The following is a 20,490-nucleotide window of genomic DNA, read 5'->3' as shown; positions in this document are numbered from 1 at the left end:
AGTTATACTTCTGTACAATAGCTCTAGTTCAGTACTTTCTAACTATTAGATTTTTCCGTAGCCACAGAATAGAAGTTGTATGAATTCTGTTAATCCAGAGGTTACAAATCGACGTTGCTCAGCTGAAAATAGAAAGCTGCTGTTGCATAAGAAAATTTAGGTTCTTCACCAAAAAGTACTGTTGACCACACAGAATGTATTGATTTAACTATCTTGCACATCTGCATATTTTTTCAATCACTTATCAAGCTGAATTTGGTATTGGGCTTTGCCTTGTGTAATGACAACTTATGTAAGTGTTAGAGGACAATTTAGAGAATGTAAGCATGCATTCTCAATTGTTTATCTGCTGAAAAAGTGGGTATACATTATCATTCTCCAGTGCTTGCTTTTTGGATTACTTTTTGAGGCTACTTTTGGATCTTATTTTTTCATGATCAGTTAATTCCTATGCATATCAGCCCATTAATTGTATAAATTTTTTCTTTGCTGCAATAAATTTCTTCTGTACCAAAATGCGCTATAAAGTAATTGTCATATGTGCCTTCTAGGAGCGTTTATTCCTGGAGTTCCTGTACAGCCAGTGGTTTTACGTTATCCAAACAAACTGGTAAGTTCTGTGTGAAGTGTAGTTGGAAATATGAGGCATTTTCCTCTTAATGTGTTGCCACTTCTCAAATCTTTTAGGTTAGATAATTAGGTTTAGAAATTTGGAAAGCATTAATAAATGCTTATTGGCTAAGCATGTATTCCTTAAGCTTCTAGCCATATTGTCTTAACTGAGACAGTTTAAATGTTTCTGCTTTTATTAGGTTACTCCTAAACAGTGCTTGAAGTTATTCAGGTTGTTACAAGTAGTACTGTACAAACAACAAGACAAATCATAAAATCATAGAATGGTTTGGGTTGGAAGGGGCCTTGAAGATCATAGAGTTCCAACCCCCCTGCCATCGGCAGGGACATCTCCCACTAGACCAGGTTGCTCAAAGCTGCATCCAACCTGGCCTTGAACACTTCCAGGGATGGGGCCTCCACAGCTTCCCTGGGCAACCTGTTCCAGTGCCTCACCACCCTCAGCGTAAAGAATTTCTTCCAAATATCTAATATAAATCTACCCTCTTTCAGTCAATTTCTGTCCAGGATCTATGTTCCCATGTGCTCCCTGTTACTGCAGTGTGTGCTGGAGAGTTTTCTTAATACCATTAATTGTTGTGAGATGTGTCTGCATCTCTTGTATGTGGGGGTGTTATTCACAAATTAACACAACTAGCTAAATGATAATAGAATAATGTGTTGAGGACCTCAGCACCTTTATAAGGCATCTCGTTGTCCATGTTTTACATGCACTGTGCATTTGGCTAAGGAATGCTAGACATTAGCTAATTTGGAGTAGTTCTTCAATATAAATCATTCAGGTAAAATGCAAATTATAGTGTTTATTTACAATATCTAAATTAAACAGTTTTTACAAATGCTTGTAAAGGTATAGGCAAACAAATTAAGACAAAGCTCACTTCATCTACCTCAAGTCAAGCCTACGAGAAAGGAGAGAAGAGGGATTTATTTTTTTAATTATTATTCAATTTACCTGATGTAGATACTTTACTGTCCTACTGCAGCCAGAATCCTGTCTGTCTGCATTCCTTGGTTAATTACAATATGCTTCCTAGTGAACTTTGCTAGCCTTTGTACTTGCAGTTTCTTTTCAAGCCCTGGGGGGCTGTTTTCAGGTCCGGTCTGTCCCTTCAAAATAGAAGTTATTTAGGGGACGGTTGGAGGTGTGTCGGAAGTAAAATAAGGATTGCCTTGCCTCTTTGGTGATGTGTGTCACATCAGAAGTTCTCATGTCATCTCTGACTAGGATTCTCTCTTCAGGAGAGCCAGGCAAGGGAAACAGAAGCGGTGTTGCCTTATATGTTAACGAGCAGCTAGAATGTATGGAGCTCAGCCTAGGGATGGATAAAGAGCCAACTGAGAGCCTATGGGTCAGGATTAAAGGGAAATCGGGAGCAGGGGACATTACAGTGGGAGTCTGCTACAGGCCACCCGACCAAGAAGACCGAGTGGATGAAGCCCTCTATAGACAGATAGAGGCGGCATCACGTTCACAGACCCTGGTTCTCATGGGTGACTTCAACCACCCTGACATCTGTTGGAAGGGTAACACAGCCAGGCATAGGCAATCCAGGAGATTCTTGGATTGCATTGAGGACAACTTCCTTCTCCAAGTGGTTGAGGAGCCAATGAGGAGACGAGCTATGCTGGACCTTGTTCTTACCAACAAGGAGGGGCTGGTAGACAGTGTCAAACTCAAAGGTAGCCTGGGCTGGAGTGACCATGAAATGCTCGAGTTTGAGATCCTTGAGGCAGCTAGGAAGGTGCACAGCAGGCTGACCAACCTTGACTTTGGGAGAGCTGACTTTGGCCTCTTGAAGAATCTGCTTGGTGTGGTGCCATGGGATGAAGTGCTGGAGGGAAGGGGGGTCCAAGAAAGTTGGCTAAGGACCACCTCCTCCAAGCTCAGGAGCAATGCATCCCTACAAAGAGGAAAGCAGGCAGATAAGCCAGGAGGCCTGCATGGATGAACAAGGAGCTCCTGGACATGACCAAAAGGAAAACGGAGGCCTATAGGGAGTGGAAACAGGGGTGGGCAACCTGGGAGGCATACAGAGGAATAGTTCGAGCAGCCAGGGATTGGGTTAGACAAGCTAAAGCCCGGATAGAACTAAATCTGGCCAGGGACATCAAGACAAACAAAAAATCCTTCTTTAAGTACGTCAGTGAGAAAAGAAAGACTAGGGAAACTGTGGGCCCTCTCCAGAAGGAAACCCAAGAACTGGTTACCCGGGACAGAGACAGAACTGAGGTACTCAATGACTTTTTTGCCTCAGTCTTCACTTACAAGGACTGCAGCCACACTGCCCGTGATGCAGAATGCAAAAGTGAGGATTGGGAAAATGTAGGTGAAGATCAAGTGCGAGACCTCCTGAGGAACCTGAAGGTGCACAAGTCCATGGGACCTGATGAGATACATCTGTGGGTCCTGAGGGAACTGGCAGATGAAGTCGCTGAGTTACTACCCATCATATTTGAGAAGTTGTGGCAGTCTGGCGAGGTTCCTGCTGACTGGAAAAGGAAAATAGGGGTTATGTTTCCCAAAAAGGGAAACAAAGAAGAGCCAGGGAACTACAGGCCAGTCAGTCTCACCTCTGTGCCTGGCAAGATCATGGAGCAGATCCTCCTGGAAACTCTGCTGAGGCACATAGAAAACAAGGAGGTGGTTGGTGACAGCCAGCATGGCTTCACCAACAGCAAGTCATGCCTGACAAATTTGGTGGCCTTCTATGAAGGGGTTACAGTGGCAGTGGACAAGGAAAGTCCAACTGATGTCATCTACTTGGACTTGTGCAAACCATTTGACACTGTCCCACACGATACCCTGGTCTCTAAATTGAAGAGACATGGATTTGACAAATGGACTGCTCAGTGGATAAAGAACTGGCTGGATGGCCGCACTCAAAGAGTTGTGGTCAATGGCTCGATGTCCAAGTGGAGAGCAGTGACGAGTGGTGTTCCTCAGGGGTCAGTACTGGGGCCTGTACTGTTCAACGTCTTTGTCGGCAACATGGACAGTGGGGTAAAGTGCACCCTCAGCAAGTTTGCCGATGACACCTAGCTTTTTGGCGAGGTAGACACACTGGAGGGGAGGGATGCCATCCAGAGGGACCTGGACAGGCTGGAGAGGTGGGCCCAAGCCAACCTCATACAGTTCAACAAGGCCAACTGCAAGGTCCTACATCTGGGTCAGGGCATTCCCAAGCACAAATACAGGCTCGGCGGGGAATGGCTGTAGAGCAGCCCTGAGGAGAAGGACCTGGGGGTGCTGATTGACAAGAAGCTCAACATGATCCAGCAATGTGCGATCGCAGCCCAGAAGGCCGACTGTATCCTGGGCTGCATCAAAAGAAGTGTGGCCAGCAGGTCCGAGGAGGTGATTTTGCCCCTCTACTCCACTCTCATGAGACCCCACCTGGAGTACTGCATCCAGCTCTGGAGTCCCCAACATAAGAAGGACATGGACCTGCTGGAGTGTGTCCAGAGGAGAGCCATGAGGATGATCCGAGGGCTGGAGTACCTCTCCTATGAAGAAAGGGTTGGGGCTGTTCAGCCTGGAGAAGAGAAGGCTCCGGGGAGATCTTATTGCGGCCTTTCAGTACCTAAAGGAGGCCTACAGGAGAGCTGGGGAAGGACTTTTTCCTCGGGCACGTAGCAATAGGACGAGGGGGAATGGCTTTGAACTAGAAGAGGGCAGGTTCAGATTAAACATTAGGAAGAAGTTTTCCACTTTGAGGGTGGTGAGATGCTGGAGCAGGTTGCCCAGAGAGGTTGTTGAGGCCCCATCCCTTGAGGTGTTCGAGGCCAGGCTGGATGTGGCCTTGGGCAACCTGGTCTAGTGGGAAGTGTCCCTGCCTATGGCAGGGGGGTTGGAACTCGATGATCTTCAAGGTCTTTTCCAACCTAAACCATTCTATGATTTTGTTTCCTCTTGGTACATGAGTGCTTATGTTTTATACATGTTTCCATCCATTGTTCTTTCTATTTACAGGATGATGTAAAACATATGTTTGATTAAAAAAGTAAAGAACTTAAGTAAAGTTAATATACATAGACCACTATTTGCTCTTGCCTGAGACAAGATGTGATGGCAGTCACCTAGTTTGTAGTAACAAAGCGAAAAATTATTTTTGCGGGTGCTGTGAGAAGTGTAGCTGTCTGTTGTGCTCACATCATATTAAGCGCATTGTAGCAGGTTGCCTGGGACTTTTCATTGTAATTGTTTATTTTCAGGAAGAGAGATTATTTTCTAAAAATATTTTTAAATATTTTATTGCACTGCCAGTTTAAATTGCAAATGTGCACATGCCTTATGTGATATTCGGTATACCTTGTTTCTTTTGGTTATTATTAAACTTATTTATAAAGCTATCAAATGTTAATATGCCTTTTTACATCGAAGTAAATAAATATAAATTTGAATGAAACTTTTCATATTTTTTTTATAATATTGCAAAATATCGTAAAAGAATATCATAGAGTCATAGAATCAGTGAGGTTGGAAGGGACCTTTAAGATCATCAAGTCCAACCATTAACCTACCCTGATAAAAACATGAATATGTAAATATTTATATAGCTATGCATCAGAGTTGGCCTGAAATCTGCATATGGAACTTTACTTTTTCTTCCTACTTCTTGATTGCTGTGAAACACTTAGTTTTCAGTGCCATACTGAGTCATTTAACATCCTAAGGTCTACTTCTGCCAAGCATTAATGACAGGGGGATGATTGCTATTACTACTTGATTTTTAGATTAGCTTGGGGACTGCAGAAGAGTTGCAGCAAAGTTAAAATCAGGAGAGGAAGGAGGAACATGATGTGATACATTGAGGTGAGGTTTATTTTGGTTAGGATACAGTTGAGTTAGGTAGCAAGGAAGAAAACAGAGTAGGGAGAGAACATTGTTTTTCATACAGTAAGAAAGCATTTATAGCAAACTTTAATTGTCTCTGGCTTCCTATTTGTTGTCTTGCTTGACTGCTGCATATGGTAAGTTTAGGTTTAGAAAGGAGTTTCTTATCAAGATCTTTGCTTAGCCAGTGAATTCCAGATATGCATTGTGTGTAGTCACCCCACTGCTTTTAGCTTGAACCTGCTCTGATCTACCTTCAGAGCTCTGAGTTCTGTGGTACAGATGAGAACAGTCTTGGGCTTGAGTGCACCTGACTCTTTTGGGAGGCTTTTTGAGATCAGAGCCTGGGGTGTCTACTAAGTGTGTGGACTCTTGCGCATTTATTTCCTTGATCTCTATTCAAGAACTAGGCAAAGCACTGTTGTTCTGCACTGGACTGAAACATGTAGCAAAAGTGATGATGTAAATTTAGTTCTCTTCTAGCAAATAAATCTAGTTCTGGTTGCCATGAAGAACTCTTTTTCGAGTCAGGGTTGCCCTCTGAATACTTTTCTTCTTTAGGCTTATGATTGTTTGCAGTAGATGGTGCCTCTGGTCCTGTATCAATGTTTCTTTAGGAGTAGTATGTTAGTATGTTGCTCCTCTTGATACATGAGCAGAAAGAAATTGTAAGGCTTAAAATGTTGTTTAGACCTGAAATTCAAAATTTGCTGCTGTTTATCCAGTTTGGTACTATTTTGCCTATTGGATGCTTGACAGCTGTTACCTATATTCTAATTAAAATAAAAGCTCTAATGTTTCCATCCATAGGTTCTACAGCAATCCTTTTTGCAACTTGTTTTTACACTAATTTTCTTCATGTATGGAGCTTTTCCTTAGTTTGAAGTTTCTGTCAGAGTGCTGGTAATTATGGAAGGCTGTATACCCATTTAAATATCACAGAGCCATTTTAAATGCATTTTTAAGTCCAAGTGTCTTCCACAGGTAACTGTGCTATTTGATAAGAGGTTTGGCAGCATCTCTTGTGCAACTTTGGTGTACCAGGGTTTACTGAGCATGTAAAAACACAGCCAATCTGCTGTTTTAAGCTTGGTGTGATTCTCTTTCTTATGTCAAATAGAAATTATATGGAAGATGTGCTTCTGCACAATTCAAAGGATTCATTATCTAGATACAAAAGTTTCAAAGTGTACTCAGAATGCTGTCAAACTGGATGCGTTCCATAAGCATTAGCTGGTAGCTGTGATAAATATAAAAGGTGTCTAAACTAGGTACGGAAAATACCACTTCCCATCTCCTGCTTGCTGTTTCTATCGTAAAAATACTGGATATGCTGGGAGGGGTCTCCTACAAAATAGATCTGCCTCTTGCAGACCAGAATCCTGGTTTCCATTATGGAGCATTTATAGCTATCATCCCTGCTGCATCCTGATGTTCTCGATGAGAAAAAGCATGCGTGTCTGCTGTGACATTCACATTGAGAATTTCTCGCAGGATTGTTAATGGATACGTGGCATATTTGAGTTTGTCTTGCCAGTTAGCCAGCATAATGGCTGGATTCTGAAAATACTTGCTCGCTGTTCAGTGATCCATTGCCCAGGCAAGGTACCTTTGTAGAGCTCACTCTTTTCTTTTTCTCCTTCTGCACTCTTGCAATTTAGAGAGCTGAGCTGGATATTTGTAGTGCTGTGGTGTTGTACCATGTGGCAGATTTAATCTCTGATTAGAGAAATTGTCAGCTATCTACATTGCAAAGGTCAGGGTTTGTAAATGGAAGTTCCTTGTGGAAAAAACAAACCCTATAACGTGTTTACTTGCAGTATTATCAGACATAAAAATTGCTAGAAAGAGTTCAACAGTACAGCTATAGGCATTAAAGTTCTACAAGATCACTACATGGCGAAGTCTATTTTCATGCATGTATGTTGATTGCTAAAGACAGAATTGTTCTTTTATTGTATCTGGTTTGATCTTAAAATAATTGTTGAAAATCAAGATTTAAATTTTTAGTGGTCCTTCATGATATATTGACCTTACTCCAAGCTGTTGATCTGTTGCATTGATCATGATTTTCACCTCTTATGGTTGTGTTGCTTTCTCTGATTTTTTTACTTGTGGCAGCCTTTTGCTCTAAACGGTAATTAAACATGAGTTTGACTTGATTTTTCAAGATCGTGGCACATGTGATCACCTAAAGTCTCTAAAATGGTTTTGGATGGTAGCATAGAACTGAACTGGAACATTTTCAGTAGGTTGATAGAAACATCTTTCTGATCTGGTCTTTTAGAAACCTGAATTTACCAAGTCCTCTTGTCTTTCCATTAATGACTTATACATTTTATTTTTTTTCCCATTTGGTCAGAAGAGTAGCTTGGTACTCATTTTCAGGCTTTTGTATTCTTACTGCTACGCTTAAATGTCGTCTCCAAGTATTACAGTTTTTTCCTATGCCATTTCTTAGTCTTACAGTTAAAAATATAATGACCTTTACTGTCATATTCCTTCTTGTCACCTGTTATACATTTCTTTCCAGGTCTCTGTTCCCTTTTTGCTATTTGAATCTTGTTCACTTATTTCACTGCTATTTGTCCTCTCTGTGTTTTACACACTGTTCATCTCAGCCATCTAAAAGCATTGCTGGTCTTGCCTGAGAGTCAGTTGGAGGGTTTATACGTCTTATAACATACCTTTTGATTCTTGGATCAGGCAGGTGGATGTATGCTGTCTGTGAGTAAAGGCAACTGGAAAAATACTGCTTTGAGGTAAGACGTAAGGTCTTACTCATCCTGCTGCTTTATGTCAGTTGGGCAGACTTCCTTTCAGTCATCTCTATAGGTCGCAGACACTTCAGAAGTGTTACAGAATGTTCATATCTGTTTCTGGGAGGTCCAAGTAAAGTATAGGGACACTTGAGGGACACACTGTTGAGCAGGATGAGTTAGGAAAATACACATGGACTGTGCATATCAAGGAACACCAGCTTATGGTAGATAACTTTCTTTTCCGAGGCTGACAGCATTTGAAGAATCCCTGGATCTTTAAATGTTTGATGAATATAGATACTCTATGTTTATGAGCTGGGTTACCGGGTATTTCCTAGCTACACAAAGGCTGATTCCTACTGGGGCTAAGAACTTTTGCAAAGAGGGCGCTGAAGTTTCCATGAAAACCTTTTAGTCATATGTCATCAGCTATACTATCTATGATATAACAAAAGTTTAAAGTACCATAATTAATCACCACTGTCATGATTCTTTTCTTAGGATACAATCACATGGACATGGCAAGGGCCAGGAGCGTAAGTGGTTTATGTTTTATTGCTTATATCATGATTGCTTTCCTTCATTAGTTTTTATTTACAAGTCTTATAAGCATATATAGTCAGTAATAATTGCTAGTTATTAGATTATTCTTTGGGATTAATTTGTGTCTTTTATCTATTACTCCCTAATTATGATAATATGCAGTTAGAGGAATCCGGGTACAAACAGTATAATTCTGCTGCTGTGACTTTGGTAGTTTGCGGAATGGATTTTATGTTTTTATTTCAAATTTTTGTTTTGTTTTTTAGCCAAGTACCTGTAGTAAAGCAACTTGTGTCTGCTCTACATATTTTATTGCCTGCAACTTGATTTGTTGTGTTTCTGTATAAAATCTGTATGGCTATTGTTTGAAAATAGTCTAGTCCCACAGAAGGAGTCAACCCACCTAGGGAATTTGGAGATACTGTTTCTTTTATCTTGCCTGAATGTAACTTTGATTATTTTTTTTTTTTTTTTTAAACAAAATGTTATTCTAGAGGTTTCTTAGCAGATTCATGTAATGTAAAACACTAGATGAAGCAGTTCTTGTTTGTTTTAAAAAAAATATTTTTTTTTAGTATTATTTTCACATTGGGGTTGGAGTAGAAGTTCTAAAATGTTTAGATGAAGATTAAAACAAGAAATTTTGAACTGTAAGTAAAGGGGAGTCGGATTCTATGCTTACCATTAGCCTCTTCTTTGGGAACTATTGTTTTGAATGTCCCACCTGAGATCATATATTTTAGTAGTAACGAGGAAACCATTGGGATTAGCCAAGATTCAACTAACGTAGAATTTTGTCAATTAATTTTTGCACCTTCAAATGGACTGGGAACCAGATCTAATTAAGGATATGTCTAGATTTGGAGACTTGAGGAAATCATTGTTCACTTTTAAAGGTTCAGCTTTCAATCAAATTGTCATGTTGAAAGTAGAGGAATCCATGGTAATGTCTGGAGTAAGTAGGTACTGCAGCATTTACTGCATGCAGGGATTTCTGTTCTATCCTTGCGAGTTCCTACCTCCTCCCTTGCATTTGTGCTGCAGTTCATCTAGCAAATTAACTCAGCCAGAGGGGAGAAAGGTGAGTAGCTTACTTCCAGCTTAGTGTCCTACCTGAGGAGTCAAGAACACATAGAAGGAGGAAGGAGAGGGAAGGAACTTGTAGGTGTGTTGCCTCAGATCACTTTAATGTGTAGAAAACCTTTATTTGGAAGTGCTGACCTCTGCTAATAAAGTTAAATTAAATTAAAGCTGAATCAGAATCTGAAGCAGCATGTGATGTTATGCAAATTCACTGGGTCAGTTTAAATTACAGCTTTACTTAATTAGGATTAATTCTCCTGAGTTGACCTAAAATGTATTTCTGATGTCTTAGCAGAAAATACTGTTAAGACTGATACAGTCTTCACTCTCTCAGCAAATGTCTCCCTTCTTCTGTCATAGTGTTAGCCAAAACTTAATCTGGAAATATTGATGTATCCGGGAGTATGCTGTTTGTTCACAGTTGTAGCCTATAAAATGGATTGAAAACTTGTCATGTGGAAGCTATACGCTTTCTTCCACTTATGGGAAGTAATGTTTTTACTAGTTTGACAGTATTCAGAGCAGATCAACTGATTCTACCTTGGAAACAAAAATTGACAAAAGCATACAACTTAAATTTTCTCTACATTGGACTTGAGTCAAACCAGGACAGTTAGATACAGGTTCTACCAGTTTTTTAAACTGATGTTTGTAATTTAAGTCTTTGAGGATGGCAGAGAGAAAAGTTTACTTGTAACTTATTGAGGTATTTTAATGCTCTTGGACAAGGACCTAGAAACCAGACTTTCACGTTTCCTGTCAGTGACATAAACTCCAAATAACAAGTTCCACTGCTGTTCTTGCTCCTTGTCTTTGCTTTAATGTATTGGAAGTTCAGTAGGAAAGAAGGGGAAAAAAGCCCTGAATGATTGTATAGCAAAATGGATAGGGTGTTGCTTCTAGGAACTGCACTTTATCTGCCTAAGAGGATTTTGACCAGCCCTCCTCTCACAGCAATTGACTGCTGTAACTACCTAGATACTGTATAAAATGTGGCTACTGACGCTGCTCCCTAATTTAGGTTTACTAAATCCTCTCCTGGATTTGAATCTTACTGCTTTCTAAGGTCAAGTTTATTCCAGTATCTGGTGTCTTAGGGTACTAAAACACACGTACTGCATTTCCTTAACAGACTTCTGAAGTATAATGAACTTTGATTCCAAACCAAGGTAATGATAAAATCTTAGTCATGATAAGTAACCTTGCCAACGCTATGCTGAATACAGCATTTTCCTGAAACAGACTTCCTGTTTCTTTACACACTGTGCATACACCATATCCTACTGTGTGTATTAGTACCTGTATATCATATTGCTGCTTGTCTTCCTGCTTTTGGGTATCTTTTAAGATGCAACTTAAGTGTAAATTGCTTTTGTTCTACCTTACAGAATGTAATGTATAGAAGTGCTCTCAAAGACCTTGTCTGTTAATTTTGTAGCTGAATATGATCATACCTACAAATAGGAATGTTACTTCGGAGCATAATGTACTACTGTTTCACTACATGTAAATTTTTTCCTCCATCCTTCTCCTTTTCCCCCCTCCCTTTTAGGTTAGAAATTCTGTGGCTTACTTTGTGTCAATTTCACAATTCTGTGGAAATTGAGGTCAGTAAAAAAAAAAAAGTGTATTCTGAGCAGTATCAGAATATGTGTTATTGTACTTAGTTCTGCAGTAAAAGTTTGTATTCAAACTTCATATTTTGACACTGTCTGTAAAAACAAGTTAAAATAGCACTTATATTTTAGACAAATGGCTCCTATATCTGAAAATGTAGCCTAGAAATGGAGTAACAAAATACAGTTTTCTACTTGGCTTAAGATTACTTTCTTATTCATTTAAATTGAGTAGATTTCTAACTCTGTTTAAAGAGTCTTCTGTGAACAAATTTCTTGTCTTTTAATTGCCTGATTGCTATTCCAGGTAGTATACCAACTGTGTGTGTTAAATATCCAAGTCTGTGAATGGTGGTGTATAATATAGGGACTATCTTCTAGAGAAAAATCATAGTAAGTGGTTTCTTATAGGCCAGATAGGTTACTTAATATTTCTGGGTAATTTTTTTTATTAGGCTGCACTGTTCAGTATGTGAAATTGGAAAACGCAAAAAAAAAAATTTAAGTTTATGTATATTTTAACTTTGTTTTGAGAAAAACACTATGTCATACTAAGACTGAAGACTGCTATAGTGAAAATGGGAAAACAATTAAAACCTTTCCTTTTAAATTGCTGTCCGTATGCATCTTACAGAGATTAATTACATTTTTGTGGAGAAGTATGGTGTTTTAAGGGTCTTATATAGGGTATTTGACAGGTGTTCTCTAGTTCTTTCGCTTACGTTTTTTAAATAATGAAGTAGCTACTTATATCTTACTGATGGCAGGGTAAATTAGTAGAAAGAAGTATTACATATTTATGTACACGTACATGGTACTATTATAACATATGCTAATCACAGTATTTATAATTGCTATACTCTGTGTTTACTTATTTATGCTATATATTCTTGCAAAAATAATGAACGCACAAAATACCAGCCACTGAACAGTTGTATCTATTTGTGGTTTGTGTTATCACTTTAGTTGCATGTTTTCAGCTGTTAATAGTATATTAAAAATAAATTAAAACCCTTATTTCCAAAACAGTGGCCTATTTTTGGTAGAAAGGCCAGGGAGCAACTGCCTCATGCAGAGACAAGACAAACCAGCTGATTGGCAGGATTTTTGCTCTATCTCAGGAACATGGTTTTCAGCCCTAGGCAAGTAAAATGGGTTCTTTCACACAGAAGTGAACACTGCTGAGCTTTCTTGATTTTTGAGACAGCAGCTGCTTGCAGATGCTGAGTTTCTGTAGCACATACAGAACTTGCACAAGGACAAGTTATGATCTTTGGTTGTGATTTTTGTTTTTATTTTTTTTTTAAAAGCTAATGACTTTCTGAAATACTGTGTACTAAAGCACGAGCTGGCAGACGGTAGAGGAGCAGAGCTGTTTACGAAGCTGCTCGCAAGTATGAGGCAGAGTACTTGAGAGCTACTTCTTGAATCTGTTTTTGTAAGGAAGTGCTTCAGATTTAGCAACATAGAGGAAAATGTATTGCTCTGTGTTCAAAGTCATGTTTTTCCCCTGGTCTCCAAAGTTTGTTGGCTTTTATTCCTGCTTTGTTCCATCTGCACAGGGATACTGGCAAGTACCAACCAGCCTTGATACCCGAATTACTGCTGAGGGAGATATACAGACAAACAATACAAGTTCAGTATGTTTTTGATTAAATGCTAGCTCCTAAGGTCTAACAGCCAGCAATCAGCATCCGAAGTTTGTTAGTCTGGGCTTCTCTGCATACGTATGTTCTGGCATACCATACATGTCATTCAGCGTGTATACGGAGAAGCAAGCATCTATGTGGATTTTGTAATAGGTTACTCTAAATATTGTCCTGCCCATCCATCCTGTACTTGGAATTGACATGCAAGCAGTCTTGTGAAGAAGAAAGGTTATGTGATCACCTGCACATACAGCTGGTTTTGGCTCATGTCAGTTTGTTTTTCTGGCCTGTCAGCTTCAGTGTTCATACATCCATCACAGTGTACAGTAGCTGAGAGTTCTTCTCTTAATTTTGTTAGTGGTGCTGAAATGATTGTGCTATTTCTGTCCAGTTAGGCATAAACATGTAGAACACCTCTGAAATTACCTCATATTCTCAAACTTGTCCTGTGTTTGGATGAATGACTTGATAGCAATTTGCAAGTCAAAGTAAAGAAATAGAATTGAGCTTGGAACGTGAAGGAACAATCTTTCCCTCCCTATTAGCTTCACAGTCTTTGCTCTTTTGTATATTACATCACATCAGGCTGGCATACCTGCTTGTAAACCTAGAAGACAGGAGTCATGTGTTTTCAATTGCAGTGATGCATAGACAGATAACTGTAGCAAAACCCCAAATAAATTAAAGATTTGTCTATCGCTGACTACTTCTAATAAATAGTTAGACAAACATCTAATGGCAGCATTTTGAGTACTGCTGATCATACCATTATGCGATTCTGAAGATACAGCTAACTTCATAGTTATTGAGAAGTATTTACCGATAGGTAATTATACGAAGTATAACTAAGCTTATTACAAATTTGGTTTCTACTTGAGAAGCTTTCCACAGTATTACGAACATTTTATTCACTTAGTGCATAAATTGTCTCATTGCATTGCACTACTAAGGGAATTTTCTGTTACTGAGCAGCAGTGGGAATCAGTGATCCCTTCTTGTTCCTTCTATCTGATAAGTTAATTACTTGACAGGAATGGGATGTTTTGAGGGTTTTTATAGGTGAGACTGGCCGTGATCTTGGGGCTTACATCATATTTCAATGAACACTTAAAACCATAGCCAAAAGCTTTTAATATAGACCATGCCATTCTGAAAGCTGCCTTTTCGGTTGCAGGTGTCCAGCAGTTTTGGTTTAATTTTTCCCTTCCAGCCTCAACTGTTCTGTGGTTCTGCAGCCATCTGCATTTATTTAGAGTTTTTCTTTTCAGTTGAGTATTAATATACAGTATCCAATTTGAAGGACAAATTTTGCAAAACCTCCAACAACAGAAGATAAAAACACTTCTAATGTGTACATTGAGCAGTCATAAATGATTTCAAAATGTGCAGGTGGAACAGTAAATACCTGATGTCCTGAGAATTTGAATTCTTAATATTTAAGCTATAGAACAATGTTCATGTAGCAGGTGCTTTTCTTGTTTATCTGCAAAGAGCTGGACAATACAGGCTGTAAAAGTTTGTGCGAGAAAATGCTAATGCTTTTAAATCATTTAAAAAATCCTTTTCCTACTTATTAAAGCAAGATAAAGCTCTGCTTGGTTTCCATGAGGTAAGAAATGGAAATGAGCAGAGTCACTGTTTTATGAGTTTCTAGAAGTATGATGTATCCTTAAGCATTTAAGAGTTCAATTTTGACTGGTTTTATGGTACCTTTGTTAATATAATTTTGTAAACAGCAGCAAACTGTATACATTTTTCACCACAGTGCTATAATAGAGATTGTTTAAATGTTAAATATTCTTGGTATAATTCAGTTCTCTGTATGCAGTTTCTACCCGTGTACGTTCCTTCAGAAGAAGAAAGAAAAAATCCAGTGTTATATGCCAATAACGTCAGACGTGTAATGGCAGAGTAAGTATGTTGTAATATGGAATAAAAACAGATGTGTGATTTTAATTTTAGGATCAAGAAAATGTCATTCTGTGTGACAAAACTCAGAGGGTTGTGATCAGCTGCACAGAGTCTAGTTGGAGGCCTATAACCAGTGGTGTCCCCCAGGGGTCAATACTTGGTCCAATCTTGTTTAATGTATTCATTAATGACCTGGATGAGGGGACAGAGTGTATCCTCAGCAAGTTCGCTGATGATACCAAACTGGGTGGGTGGCTGACACCCCAGAGGACCGTGCTGCCATCCAGCGTGACCTCTGCCCAGCTCTCCAGCCTGTCCAGAAGAACCTAATGAGGTTCAACAAAAGCAAGTGCAAGGTCCTGCACCTGGGCAGGAAGAATGCTAGGCACCAGTATAGGTTAGGGGTGGACCTGCTGGGAAGTAGCTCGGAGGAGAAGGATCTGGGGGTCCTAGTAGACAGTAAATTATCCATGGCCCAGCAATGTGCCCTTGTTGCCAAAAAGGCCAATGGAATCCTGGGCTGCATAGGGAATAATGTGGCCAGTAGGTCGAAGGAGGTCATTCTCCCCCTCTACTCGGCACTGGTGAGGCCACAACTGGAATACTGTGTCCAGTTTTGGGCTCCCCAGTTCAAGAGGGACAGGGAACTGCTGGAGCGAGTCCAGCGAAGGGCAACTAAGATGATTAAGGGCTTGGAGCATCTGCCTTATGAGGAAAGGCTGAGAGAGCTGGGACTCTTTAGCCTGGAGAAGAGAAGGCTGAGGGGAGACCTTATTATGGTGTACAAGTATCCAAAGGGTGGGTTGAAGGAGGATGGAGCCAGGCTCTTTTCAATGGTTCCCAGTGACAGGACGAGGGGTAATGGGCACAAGTTAGAACACAGGAAGTTCCGTTCAAATACACGGAAAAACTTCTTTACAGTGAGGGTGACAGAGCACTGGCACAGGCTGCCCAGGGAGGTTGTGGAGTCCCCTTCTCTGGAGATTTTCAAGACCCACCTGGATGCAGTCCTGAGTAATGTGCTCTAGGCAGTCGTGCTTTGGCAGGGGAGTTGGACTAGATGATCTCTAGAGGTCCCTTCCAACTCTGAAACTCCGTGATTCCATAAAATCAAGTCAGCGTAGTTGCCTGCTTGCAAAGACTCTTGTAGTCTGCAGTAGTGTATACAAAACTTTTTATATAGCAGTTGCCTTCCTCCCTGAGGAGGCCAGGGAGCCACAAATACAGCAGGAAATGTAGGAATTGGTAGCAGGAACTGTAGGAATTGGTGGGTTTGGGTTGTCTCCTTTTTCTAACATATCTTCATATAACAAGCCAGTTCTGCTTGCTGCTGTGCGGAGAAAGGTATAGTTGAATTTTATGAAGTTAATGTAACTGAAATTTGTGCTATTGAGGTTGCATTTTAAGCTATGACTTTTTTAATGAGGTTGAGAATAGTTTAATGTATTCATTGTTAGCCTGTGGTTATTTCAAAAATAAAGCACAAGAAAGCTGCTTCTATTGGAAACAGAGTACTGATACAATGCAAACTAATTGAAGTTGCATGTTAATGAGAGGACACATACAACACTTGTCTATAGTGTATAATAAAGCCAACATTGAATATGCAGACCTTCATTCTCTTTTGTAGTATTTTTTAACCTCTCTTGTTCATTCTTTTTTTTTGTCCTTTCAGAAAATCTTCCATTAGTCAGTAGATGTACAGTATTTACAGAGAACACTCATTAATGACTCTTGAAGGATTTAGGAATCTTTCTACTCTGAATTTTGAAAGAACTTGTGAAATCTTAATTTCCTTTGTGTAACTTCTCTTCTGTTTCTAAGTTACCAATTTCAACCAAAGGCAAGTTTGTAGATAGAAACTAGTAATTCTTCTCTGGTTTATAACCAAAACCCAGCTCTGTGAGTTTCCTTAAGGATGTTGGGCCTACAATATAACAGTAGATCAATATTCAATCCATTGTACAAAAGGACGTTTCTCAAAAAGAAAAAAAAAAACAAAACAAAACAAAACAAAAAAACAACAAAAAAAAAACGATCTGTGTGAATCAACCTGTCTTAGAGTTGCAGTGGCCTCAAAGACTATTGTAGTTAATTTAAGACCATCAGCTGGCACTAAATTGTTGTCCTCAGACATTGTGTAGAAGGATGTGTTATGAAACCTTAAATCTGAACTCCAATCAGATGACAAGGATTGTGAGGTATAAAGAGAACTTTTGAAATACAGAAGTTTACAACAACCTGCATGTTGAAAGTCTTCCCTTCTGTGTGCCCATAGGAGGAGAGATGATTTTGCTCTATCTTTTGTTTTTCCCTCCCACCTCTGAAGGATTAGGCACTTGGGGTAACAGAAGTGGGATGCAGGTCTAAAGGGAATACTGTCAGAATGGGAGATAGCAATTGTGGCTTGCTTTGAGATGAAGAAAGGGCTGCAGATCCTGTGTTGATGTGAAAGGAAAATAAATGTGTTTGGATATCAAACTTCTGAAGTTAAAATGCAGATGGGAATAAACCGGAATGCTGACTCCTGGATACCATGGATTACTGTAGACCAGTTAAAATAACATCAACATAGCCAAAATTTATTTATTTATTTATGACCACTTCCATGTGCTTACTTCTAGTGGCAGTTCTCCAGATTCTCCCAGTTCATTCATGTGGCTTTTGGTATAGGAGATACCAGCTGAGATCCTGTCAGCCTGTCCTGGAGGCGTAGCAGTTACAATTCTAGCATTTCGGGTGCTATTTGGTGCTAGCATTGCACCCTGCATTGCTAAATAAAGGATAGTATTACTGCTTCATCTAGATTTGTCTCCTTTTCTTGAAGATTGAATTGGTGACAGTGTACCATTTTGATATCAAGAGGTCAATTCAGGATCTGTTTAGATGTCTGCTTTCCCCTTCATCCCCATAATATTTTTCTGGAAGAAGAGTCTAATCCTACTGGATATTTTACAGCAGCAGAGGTGGCAGTCCCAGATAATAATGCATTTGTGAGTCTTGAACCAGTACTGCAGCAAAACCTTGTCTCTTGCCCTTGATTTCAAAGGGAATTGATAGGAGTTGCTGAGTGCAACAATACGTGTGATTTCCACTCCTGAAATCTGTTTGCCTTCATCATAATCTTGTCTCGTGAACAGCTTCTGTTAAGTATTGAACAAAGCACTTGACAGGATGTCTGATTCTTATGCTGCTTCTACTTGTTGACTGAAGTTTTGATTTTGCCTTGTTTAGATTTTCTGTGGGCAGCCACAGATGCGAGTGATGGGGGTTTCTAGGTGTTCCTGTTCATTTATGTATAAAACAAATGTTTGACAAAGGAGATGCTGTCATTCACAGAGGTTTGCTTCCTTAGGACGTTAGTTTCTTGCAGGACAGATGAATTAACTTGCCCAAAAAGTGAAATCCAAAGTGAGCCTGGCCTTTTGGCTCTCTGTTGCAGGCCAGGGACTTCTGGCAGAACTGTTCTCCTGAGCTTTGTGTTCCCTCAGGCAGCCATACCAATAACAAAGCAAATGCCATTTTTTAACTGCTTTAGCGCTCTGCATGCCTTTATTGTATTCCTTCTCATCCAGGATGACAAAGATTGTATGCTTTTGAAGATGCATTCAAGTGCTAGCCCACCATTTGTATCCTTCTTTTCTGCTGCCATATACCATTCAAATATGAACACTGGTTTGTTTTTCCTGGACCACGTTGGGGATGATTATCTCATTGATGAGAACATTGTGACCAGAAGTTACTCAGTCCGGATTACTATTCTGCAAACACCCTTTCCTACTGTGTTTCAGGACCTCATTCATGGGCTTCTTTTTTCCCTAAACTAAAGCTAGTTTGTTTTAATTAATTCAAATGTAATTTGAGGTGATCTCTTCTTGATTGGTGGTAATTCAGTATTTGTGCACTGATCTGTCACCAAATTCAACAAGAATCCAGGTGATACATTTCCATTTTTTACAAGACACTGTTATGCTAGAAAATTAATTTAAGGCTCACAACTTCTGCAGACCTTTCAGTTGTACCTGTGGATACTTGCTTCCTGCAGTGCTAGTTTGTAGTGACATTTTTTTGTTGCAGTCCCCATCAGAAGGATGAGCAAGATCCACCCCTTAGTAGTTGATTGCTTTACAGCACTTATAAAAATGCAGAATTTCTTTCTAAAAGGGTTTCTTAGTCTCAGCTATGCAATTACCAGTTTTTTAATGTCTGTTATCTTCAACTATTTTTCTCATTGACAGATACTTGTTCGGTAGCATTGGGCCAAAAATTGGGTCATGTGCAGTCTTCTTACAGCCACTCAGCTCACTGTTTCTTCTGTTTTGGGGATTATCTGTTTAATCAGAACTGGAATTACTCATGCAGGATAGCCACTGCTGCTGAATAGTTACTCCATGCTTGTCTTCCTTAGGATCATTTTCTTATTCTGCACAAAAGGTATGTGCAGATTAGATTAATATACTGTTTAAAGTATGGACCACTCTACTTATTCTGTATCAATATGCTTTGAATTTGATTTTCTCATACAGCCTGTTTTGTTTGAGTGACTCTGTCTTCTTCGTTCTTTCTGGTCTTGCTCTGCCTTCTACTCTGTTTAGTCAATGTCCATCTTATCTACAACATGCTATCAGGAAGTGTTTTTAGAGTCACTTTCAAATCACTGAAAATGTTGATTGGTTTTGAATATGGCAACAGTCCATGCAGGTCCTCTCTTTAAAATAAACAAACAAACTTTGGTGATATCTTCAGTTTAATTCACTTCATGTGTTCTTTATTGCTGTAATACAGTTCTGAAGCCACCATGTTAGTAAGTCATATCATGTAGATACATATTATATTGCCCCACTTTTGTATTACTTACAGTTGCAAAATAGTCGTTTTGGTCTTCATGTGTGTTAGCTGTTACCACCTTACACTGATGGTAGTCAATGTGAATTATTTTGATCTGTTAATTTATTCATTTCAACGCTTACTGTTCCTTCTATATATTTTCTAGTTGTGTCAAGCTTTCTGGCCTATATTGTTACATTTTATCTATTTATTTTTAATATCTTCAAACTATGAACTTGTGATTTACTAGAACTTCAGTAGTGTTGGAGAATCTTCAGTGTGTAGACTTGAGGCTTCAACCCCAGCTCTTCTAGAATTATCAAGAACAAGTCATTTGACCTTGCCTTCACAAGTATTTATTTCACAAGTATTTATTTGAGTGATAAAGGAAACATCTCTACCACTGTTAAAGCATTTGAAAGTAGTTCATTTTATTCATAAGATATGTCATCTTAATTGTTTCCTAATATAAAGTATTTATTGCATATGATTTCTTTTTTTTCCTCTTGGCAATTTTATTATCCTCAGTTAGTGATAGATTATGTCGCTGTTTATAGTCTTTCTTATGCTTTGTAAAAAATCTTATGTTTCTTAGCTTCATCCGTTGCAACTTCTGTCTTCACCTTTCC

At 39.3% G+C, this 20,490-nt stretch overlaps 1 protein-coding gene across 1 annotated transcript in view; it reads left to right on the top strand.

Moving 5' to 3' along the window:
* The window catches only part of LPCAT1 (lysophosphatidylcholine acyltransferase 1), a 68,065-nt gene that overhangs the window by 23,421 nt on the left and 24,154 nt on the right, over nt 1–20,490 (top strand). Inside the window, exons 6-9 of the mRNA XM_082479671.1 lie at nt 552–610; nt 8,734–8,768; nt 11,411–11,465; nt 14,952–15,034. Coding sequence (XP_082335797.1) covers nt 552–610; nt 8,734–8,768; nt 11,411–11,465; nt 14,952–15,034 — 232 coding nt within the window. The remainder of the gene's footprint in view (nt 1–551; nt 611–8,733; nt 8,769–11,410; nt 11,466–14,951; nt 15,035–20,490) is intronic.

Source organism: Vanellus vanellus, assembly GCF_965231255.1.
Source record: "Vanellus vanellus genome assembly, chromosome: 2".
Lineage (NCBI taxonomy): Eukaryota > Metazoa > Chordata > Aves > Charadriiformes > Charadriidae > Vanellus > Vanellus vanellus.
The sequence above is the reverse complement of the archived record's forward strand: the minus strand, read 5'-3'. Positions and strand labels throughout refer to the sequence as shown.